General features: G+C 36.2%; 1 protein-coding gene across 1 annotated transcript in view; it reads right to left on the bottom strand.

The window, feature by feature from the left end:
• Positions 1-1311: 1311 nt before the first annotated feature.
• Positions 1312-10258, bottom strand: part of LOC140743364 (uncharacterized) — a 36812-nt gene continuing 27865 nt past the window's right edge. The window contains exon 5 of the mRNA XM_073074540.1: positions 1312-2538. Coding sequence (XP_072930641.1) covers positions 2476-2538 — 63 coding nt within the window. The 3' untranslated portion in view covers positions 1312-2475. The remainder of the gene's footprint in view (positions 2539-10258) is intronic.

The following is a 10258-nucleotide window of genomic DNA, read 5'->3' as shown; positions in this document are numbered from 1 at the left end:
CAACTTTTAGAACTTGTCTTAACAAAACTATAAACTTAACAAAGACTTGTAGAGTACAAATATTACAAGAACGATACGTTTTCAATTTTTTATATACAAAGTTCAAGTTTGTAGAGTAATAAAACAATCCACCATGTGGTTTTAATGAATTAGGGTGAATGGGCATTAAATTTACCTAATGAAAAGTGGGATCTGTGATTAACCCTAAATAAGATTGTAGTCCCAGCTAAGTCAAACATGCGTTGCAAACCTTATGGACTAAGCTGGAATGCCTCGTGTCCCTCTCCGTTACTATACAACTAAGCTGGAAAACCTTGTGTCTGTTCTTTACCATACTCCACAAACCACAATAATCAGCGCCTGACACTAACGCTATAAGAATTAAAAGATAAACAAATAACCTTGCGAAATACTGAGTGATCCGAATGAGAATCCCAATATAACATCTTAGTGTTAAAAGACCCCGAATTATCTGGTATCTAATTACCAGTAATCAATGTAATCTCTTGACAACATGTGTCAGATATGTGCCCTGTGAGTAATAATATAAATTAATCAATGTCACTGTAAATTAATGCAGTAGATAAGTTATTAAAATGCGTGACTACACTTGGGTCTTGCGTTTAGGTATAAATAAATTTGAAGGGTCTGATCTTTACAAAAAGTGCACCTACAATCCACCTTTAACGATTTTAACATTAACCAATTTTTAAAAACTATTGGAATAATCATCTTACCATCTAATCTTAATAAGTGCGTTGTCACACACCTAATACGCTTCAATTAGTACCTACATCTAACGATGTCACTGTAAATGAACGTAACACACCATGCATAATATAGAATAGTGAACGATGACGTAACCTAAATAGGTATGGATTTAAATTTTAAAAGTAAGACTATCTGTGCCTACGGTTACGGGACGGTGTAAGGGTGACCACAAGCGCGGGTGGATAGTTCTGATCACGACACCGACAGCTATATTCATCGGAGTGCCTGCCAGCGCTTGTCCCGGTGCGAGCAACATCCGCTACCACGTCATATTGATTGCGTTTGCATGTACGTCAATTAGGATCCGCGGAACGATGCGTCTTCAACACGACTAATTATCGTCTTGTCAACTGATATATGTAGATATGTGGTCGGGTGCGCGTGTGCGTGATTGTACATACGAGTGCTCACTTGACGTAAGCTTATCGAATTGATTCTATTATCTCCGTTATGTTTGTGTGCGTGTTGCTGTGAATAAAATTATATACTTACACCCTGTACGCCAATGGACGACAGCAGCCGGGGGTTACCGGGAAGACAGAACAGACATGCGAATTAAATATAGAAATGACAGTTACAATACTGGTAATTCTACTTTTGTACCTTTGATTACATAATCTCTTGCTGAATGAAAGTAAAGGAGAATTCATTATAGGCCGGGCCAAATCCGGACTGAGGCGCGGATGCATCGCCAGTATGAAATAGTTCACACTATAGGTACAGAGTATCTTTGGCATTTGTGTTTTATATAATATGGTGAATTTTTAATTTGACAAACTGAGTATTTTAGATACTAATTACTACTAACTAAAATGTGGCCAGGCAATTATAATAAAAGTATGGATGATTTTAAATGTAATGTTAGCATATTTCACTTACAACAAAGTTCATATATAAACTAATTACTCTTATTTTTTAAAATATATGTGTATATTAGAAATTAATTGTCACTAGCATAAATGGTGAAGGAAAACATCGTGAGGAAATCCGCACACCCAAGTTCTTAAAAAAGCTCTCAAGGGTGAAGTCCACTAACTCGCCACTACCTGTCGTACCAGCGCTGTGGACTATATCCTGGCCCCCTCTCATTATGAGAGATCTGTCCCCAGCAGTGGGTCACTGACATACATCTACAAACTAAAATCGTAGCAACAAATATACAACATATTATTCTGCACTTACATAATATTGAATCTATGCTGATTGTCACTAATGCATTAGTATTATCTACGGATGTTACACGAGATTTAGGGCATTAAGAGACTAACTGCAATTGGTGGGTGTAGCTAAGCCCACTATGACCTTGTTAAAGCCTGCTCGTGTATTTTGACAGCAACAAGTTCATAACTCAATATGTAAATACATACACTATACTAAGTTTTGCACAACTAACATAAATGGTATTTTAAGAAGGATGGTTTAAAATACTATTAAATTACCATTGTTTACTTTTGTTTGCTTAAATAAGTATAGGTCAAGCTTACATATGCTGTGAAGTGACCACAAAGTAGAAATCTTATTTTTTAACAGGAGGTTATCGTATCTATGAAAGCGCAGACATAAGAATCATAGCTTTTAAAGTAAAGAAAGAAAATTTTCTCCAATTTATCAGCGATATAAACCGAAGCGGTGCAAGTACCTAAGTTGTAGTTCAGACAATTCCTAACAATTTTATACAAACTTTTTTCAATGCACAGAGTAACATTAGAATACATTATACAGAATATTTTGTACTAGAGAAGCCGGCAAACTCACCGTGAACGGATCCTGAAACAAAAGAAACAAAAATTAATCGTACGTAAAAATATTATCAAGAAGTTCGTTGTAAATGTTAAGAGATTATGACAAGCTGTAATCTCTGTAATTTACGTATAAAATGTGTGTCAGGCGTGGCTGGTGTATATTGGCAAAATTGCCCGTACCTATCATTATTACTCGAATAAGCGTAAACAGCGAAATACGGCTTGCATTTATTGTGAAGATTACAAAGATTATTTTATAGCCCATAAATACTTAAAGAGGACCATTAGGGTCGATCAAGATTTGCGTGGTGTTAATACCGAATTCAGGTTAGTAGGCAGGTATTACTTGAAAATTAATTATGGAATATGCAATATAGCTAATTGTTTGAAATCAAAGATATTAATGTTAAGATTCCTCTTTACTTATAACTTATGAAATTAAAATTGGTTATAGAGGAACCTCATTATAATGATATCATGAAAGTGCGATAGGAATAGGCAACGAAGTCTTAAAAAGACTGAGTAACTCTTATGCAAAGATGCGACAGCGTAACCGCCTAATACAACCATCATTTCAAGTCGTGTTCGCTTAAAGCTTTGTAATGTCCCACGAATAGCTTACTGGCGGAATGTGCTGTCGTCAATTAGCAATTTATCTGGCAGCGTACGGAGGGCACGCAAAAAAAACCTCCTGATGGACCATTAAAAGTCTCGGATCCGTACGCTACCCATAATGTACGCTCTCGCCTGCTCCCGCGATCGCCGAATTGCCTACTAAACTGTAAAAAACGTAGATAAAAGTGAGGGTCAGATCATATTCCCATGGTCGAGACTGTGAGACGGCGTTTTAATGCAGCCATAATCGTCGATCGTCGATGGATCGTATGAAATATGTAATACCGCTAATAGGTATCGGTGGGCAGCTTCCTCAGCGGTCGCTTGGCCAATTTTGCCGTTGGTAATAACCTTAATATCCCATCAGGCATGGCCCATGCGTGTACAAAGATGAGACGGGTAATGACTGCGCGAGCCCGGCCCGAGTACGCCTTCAGCTCGATAATTCACGTTTTAGTCAATAAATATGTTTGGTTACGGTATTGCATAGAATGTTCATGATCGCTAATAGATACTTGTATGTCGAAAACTATGTATAAAATATCTTGGTAAGTAATAAACTTCTTTTACATACTCAATTACTTTTACACAATGAAATATTGTAATATACATATTTTGCAATGATAAGCCAACTATGTGATACTTTCTTGATAAAATATTGTTAATGCCATTACTTTCCTTTTGTTTATTTGCATTGCATTTTCTTTAAAGTTTACACAAGCTATCCTCGTGTGGGTGGGTATAACTCTTATTATGTCCACCTGCTGGGTATGGATATCTCCTCAAACTTAGGAACTTCTGGAGCAAAGACCACAGTGATAATATTGTGTTAATGGCTAACCTATGTTGAATGTATTATTAACTTTGCACATCAATTATAATTTATACCAGCCACAGCTCTATAAAATATAAGTACCTATGTATAATAATGGTTTCTTGAAAAATAGTTATAATAGTTTGGAAAAGATCTAATTAGACACCGGAAAAAAAACGTCTTTTCACACAAATTATTTAAGTAATTTAAATTTGCTACGTCTATTAATATCATTTCATGGTATTGGGGTACCAATATATGATTTTCGGTCACGGAATTGCCCCTTATATCCAATGGCGCTGTTATCATGGTGGACTGCAAATAAGAGACATATTAAATTAAATCTGCCTGATGACAAGACGAACACGCACAGCGAAGTTCGATCACCCAGTCACTTATAAATGATGTTAATTATTTAAACGTATAAATAAACGAAAGTACATACGGATAAACGGAAAAAAACAGTAGCATGAAGAAGAACCGTCAAAATAAAAGAAAAAGGGCGAGGAAACGATTAATCTCAATCACGGACCTGTAAATAATTAGTCATCGAATGTCAGTACGAGAAATGTGTGTCGGCAGTGTAAATGATACTTTCTTATGGATATGAGAGCGCGGTGAATGAGGATTTCTAAAATAAGAGGCAATTTATTATCATTGCAAGCGCAGTGACGCAAACACTCGTCGACAGATATTAAGCGTTAGAACACTGCATCAGAATGAAGCGAACTCGATACAGCCGAAGATAATATCGTCTCTTTTGCGTGTGGCATCCACACTCGAAACTAGACCATACATCAAACCGCTGACAAATAAGAACGTATTAGTCTTCCTCGAATCGGAAACACCGTTACACGTCCAAATTTACAACCGGGCCGATAAAAAGCGATAAACAGAAATCAATTAAGTCGTTCCGTACTTAATTTGATAATTCGATATAACAGGTAAACAAAGTCGACGCGGATTAAGATACGGCGGATGGAAGAAAAATAAAACATTCAATGGAACCGTTCATCAGGAGTCGTAAAACGATAGCGTTTTTAATTACGCATTGAAGTTCGATAATTACATTCTGTTCGGAATCGCAAAATCGGTGTGTGTAATTTTTTCTTATGCATCGGGACGAACATTGTGAATTTAATTGCGTGCCTGTTTGCCGCGCACCCCGAGGATGTGTCGTTAATAGAGCGTTGTGTCTCTTCATTTTGTTTGAACGTTCACTGACTCTGTTATTTCGGAGCGACTAATAAATTGCGCGATGACAGGTGTCAGCTGCTCCAACGCCTCTGCACTCTTGCGTCGATGTCTCATTCCTCACGTTCTACTCCTAAATTCTCTTATTTTATCAACGCTCCGTTCAATTTTCGTTTCGTTCTCTCGCCATTCTATTTGTTTGCATTAGCATTATAGTTTCGGTTCGACTAATCCGTTTCGCATGAGGTATGCTGGGACGGGTTTTTAAAGTGCCACCGCAATTTTCCTCTCCATTTACAATTATGTGTGTTGGTGATTTATCATAAAGACAAATTTCGATTCTGAATGGTATGTTAAGTCATTTTTTACGTGGTGACCATGTCGGGAATCTTGTTTTTATACTCATGAATTTTTTTTTTCCAATGAATTGATTTTTAGCTACCTGCTACCGATCAAATAAATAAAACGGTTAATTAAGTCTTAATATGAGGCAGAGATGACAATTAACAATATTTTTGACATATAGGTTAATTCAATTTTTAATTACCTTTATTAGAACAAATATTTATACCGTTTATACTACACAAATGACGACAAAATATGAAATAATAGGCATTTAATGATCTTTAATAAAACTGTAGGATCCATCGTCAATCAAGCCGAAGACTTATATCGAGGATTGCAAATACTTAATTGCAGTATATTTTTGAAAAATGACTTCGTATTCCTATGAGTTATATAGGTAATGAAAATGAAATTATTTTTAAATTTATTTTACTTATAGATAGATATATACTTTGCTTTATTAGAAAATGCATCAACAATGAAAATAAAATAGATTTAAACAAAGATTTTAGAATTTTTAATTCTTAAAGTATTTATTCAACTTTATCACGATCAACGTAGATAAGCAGAATTAAAAAATATTTATCATCAAATCTTAAAGATATTAAAAAACTATACATCCAATGCTAAGTAGACGTTAAACAAAAGGAGATAACGAATTAGTTTCTTCCGAAAACGAAAAAAGTCTGATATGGTATAAATCAGAGATATATGTATTTCTTTTTACTATCGTTAATTACAGAAGGGCGTATATAAATAAAGGAGGCGCGCGGCCATTGAGGCGGGCTGGAGGCGATCACCGCGCCGCGCCGTGTCGCGACAAGGAAATGCACTTATCGTACTGGCCTGTGAAAAACTGTTCCATCCCGCTGTCGTCGGTTAGTTGCGCCAACAACTCGCCTCGGCCCGAAGTCAATGCCTCCACATCTAACGTTACACCGTTTGGGGTCCCAACAAGTAAAAAACTCACAAATCAGAACGATCCCAACTCAGGAAACAATAAGAAATCCATTCATGTCCACTTTATACTGGATCGTTTCCTCTTTAACCATCGACATATTGCCCAAACACGTTTCGACGACGACAAGGTGATTCGTAGCGGGATTAAGGATTCGAGAACTAAAGATTGAAATAAGAAGCGCCCGATTAAAACGGGCACAATCCCAGGCATTAACTACATAACTAACATATTACTTTTGGTACGTCATGGACACTAACTAAATTAGACCAGCAACAATGTACGTAAAGATCCCAAATATAAAGGAGGGTTATTAAAATTACTCAGTGATTTTAGGATAGTACTAACTTACCTACTGAACGAGCTTAACTGATGCTGATGCTAAGCTCGTTCATTGTAAAAGAGAATGTTTTACTCTTAACTGAATTAAAAGGTCAAACTGAAACCACATATCAAGAACTTTTTTAAAACCTAATATCCGTATTTAATTAATGATTAGCACGTAATTAGTGCTACGAATAAATCCCGATCACGGATAACCGTCGTAAACCCGTCAGCGCGGGCGGATAATAATAAACAGAAGTCTTTGATGCATTATCGATACAAATAAATTGTCCGACCAAGAATGAATATCGATAAATTGAAAATGTAAAAACATATCATCGATTATTGTAAACAGCTGGCGGGCATTTATGCAAAACGGCTCATTCATCGGACCAATTCAACAGCGGTAGCGAACGTAGGGGCGCTATAATTGAAACTTACGGATTAGACCTGCGGCCTCGCCCGGGACGCCCACAGCCGAGCTGCAACGTGTTTCACCCGGTTTATTGATTGTAACAGTCCATCGTCGATATCCGTTTTTAAAATGAATAATTAATTCGCCCTTTACCTGGTTGGTCGTTTAAAATCCAATTTTTTACAATGATATTTTATACTTACCTTCTATGAATTTTTATTAGTGTTTGACTTCTGTGTCTGTTACGATATGATGTAAGAAATACACGTAATTTTCCTATATGCCAAATTTTGGGATGTAAAAAAATTGGATGTACTATAAGAATACAAATATGCAAGTCTATATTTATTTTTACAGTGCAGTTAAAGACACTTTAGATGTGTCCCAGCAAAACATAATTTACCTATGTAAATTATGTTATAACAACCAAAAAAAAAAATAAGAAACTTCTGTATTTAAATAAGATAACAGTTTTAATAGCAATAAAATATTTTTATTATAATAGTAGTTGTATTGGAATGTAAATTAGGTAAACAAAGATAAAATTAACACAATAAAATATCTAAACAAACCTTTTATCATCGTCCATATAATACATCTACCTATATCTCTATCCTACCTATATCTTCCGGGGCTAACTTGCTGACTCGCTTCAAACTTGGCAATTTACATAAATCTAAACTTTTACTTGACAAAGGCCTTATTAAAATCTTAAAGAGAACTTTAATTTGCGATGACAGCTACATCATTAATCTTATTAAAGCGCACACAACCTCCCAACTTCTCTATTACAAGCGCAACAGGAAAATACTCGGAAATAAACATCGCAAAGATAAAAATCATATTCCCCTGTAATAAGAGTACAGCTTATGCCATGCTCTGTTAATTTACGAAAAAGTTTCAATTGCCCTTAAATGTTTGTAGGTACATGTTATTAAAATAAGTTGTTATTTAACTGATATTACACACCAATTATTTAAATTAAAAATATAATTCAACATTACATTCATAAGACAAATTACATAAATACATAGTTACATACAAAAGAATCCAGATTGCGTTAAACATGTTTATACAATATCGATGCTTAATTAGAAAGCGGCGACGAAAATTGTCCGGGGTTGCGCTACCCCATCTGTAGTTAATTCTATTTAGCCAATTGATTGTGCCACTTAACCCGTACCGTGGCAGCTGAACGTAAATCTTTCTAACGGCTGATTCGCAAATAAAACTGGCGAGACGAGCATTCCTGATAGCGGTTATCGTGCCGGTCTCATCTCGCTTGTCTTTGCATTCGGTTAAACAAATAGAGGCCTCGTCGGGTCGGTAGGCAGATCCTAATTAAAAACTATATTCAACCGATGCCGTATATTACGCAGATGGTGGCCCCGGGCTGTTACTCACTTCGTCTGGCCACCTCCCAGCCATTTAGTGTTTATGGCCTCACCGCAGAAGAATATAATCTTACAATACGGCAGCATTATAAATCGCCAAATTATCCACATAAAAATCCAAAGTTGATGACGCGTCATTATATTATTATTATTGAATATGGTATCTTGGTATTATTAAATACTGTTTACGAGAGTATAAATTTATCTACCGGTAATAAAATTAGTCCTGTCGAATCAAAAATGCCTGTCAAGAAATTCTCAATATCTGCAATTATATGATTTATATATATGATTAAATATGTATGTGCCAATAGGAATATTTTGTAAAAAGCTAAATTGCAGGCACACGTAAACATTACTTTAGTGACATGACCTACTTTTTACCCCTAATCTTGGTTTTTTTGTAAAAAAAAGTTGCGCTCATCCCCATGAACACGCGCACAGCCACGCGCTGAGGCTCGTAAATTAATAAAAACAAACACGCGAAACTTTCACCCGAATTATTAACACGAGTTGTCCGACAGCGGCCGAGCGACTAACGAGATTACAACAAAAAAAGATCAATTCATAATCAGAAGCCAATTAAAGAACAAATTACAAATAAAATCAAACATCACAAAATAATTACAAACAATATAGAATTGAATGCCCGAGCGGTACGTAATTAGAAACAATTGTAGATACAAAAATTATAAACGAGAGGAGCGATGTGGAAGTAGCGGGCATCCGATTCTTGTTTATAAGGCGGCCGGCCCATCTCGTCCACACTAAAAATTTGATCTTATCTCCCATATTTTAATAGGTTTCCGTGGCGGCACCTCCGCTGGTCAGTAATTGTATAAAGTATCTCTGGAGGGATAAATTCAATATTGCGGCCGGGGCCGACCGCGGATCCCTCTGCGCCGGCTCGTGATAAAGCTTAAATCAACACACGAAGTAATTACAATCGAGCCACACTTCATCACAGATGCGAATAGTGATTAACTATCGCCCGCCTTCGGTTCCGCCGTCTTGCCGGGACCCTTATCACCACATGAATTAGAGTCCAAAACGGCGAGAGCTTATTTTAATGGCTGTGACTTAATTTCAGTCCGCGGGGCCTTATCGATTTGAAAGCATAATTGTTGGCATTGTTTAAATCGAATGGCAAATAATAAACGTTTTTAAATAAGATCATTATAATATTATCTGTAATCCGAGATTGTGATTTTTATTTATTTTCGTATGCGATAGAAGCGGAACTGGAGCATGCAGCTCGCGTAATGTGATTCAAATAGAATTGGAGCCCTAAGTGAAGTTGAGAACCGATCCCGAAGGACTCAGTCGGAATGCCTCATGGAAATTTATTTTAGGTGACACAGAGATATCTTTGCATTTGAACCCGAAAATTCCACCACGGAATTGAAACACTAAATGATTTAATTAATAAAGACTATCAGCTATGAATCCTACCAGCTACGTATAATATTTTCATAGGTACATAATTTTTTAAGGCTATAAACACCGTGATAGAAATTAAAGAAGTGTCGTTTAGACCAACATTTATCATTCAGATTTCTAATGAAGCCGAGATCGAACCCTACCCTAGAACTACTAAGCAATGGATAAATATGATTATCACTGTGACCTAACGGTTAACATCACGTGCTTTTTATCAAATAATCAGACAAATTTCCTTGAATTCCT

The sequence above is a fragment of the Epargyreus clarus genome, unplaced genomic scaffold, assembly GCF_041222505.1.
Source record: "Epargyreus clarus isolate Ecla_fem2 unplaced genomic scaffold, WU_Ecla_fem_2.2 ptg000007l, whole genome shotgun sequence".
NCBI classification, from domain to species: Eukaryota; Metazoa; Arthropoda; class Insecta; order Lepidoptera; family Hesperiidae; genus Epargyreus; species Epargyreus clarus.
This window is presented reverse-complemented; position numbering and strand designations above follow the sequence as displayed.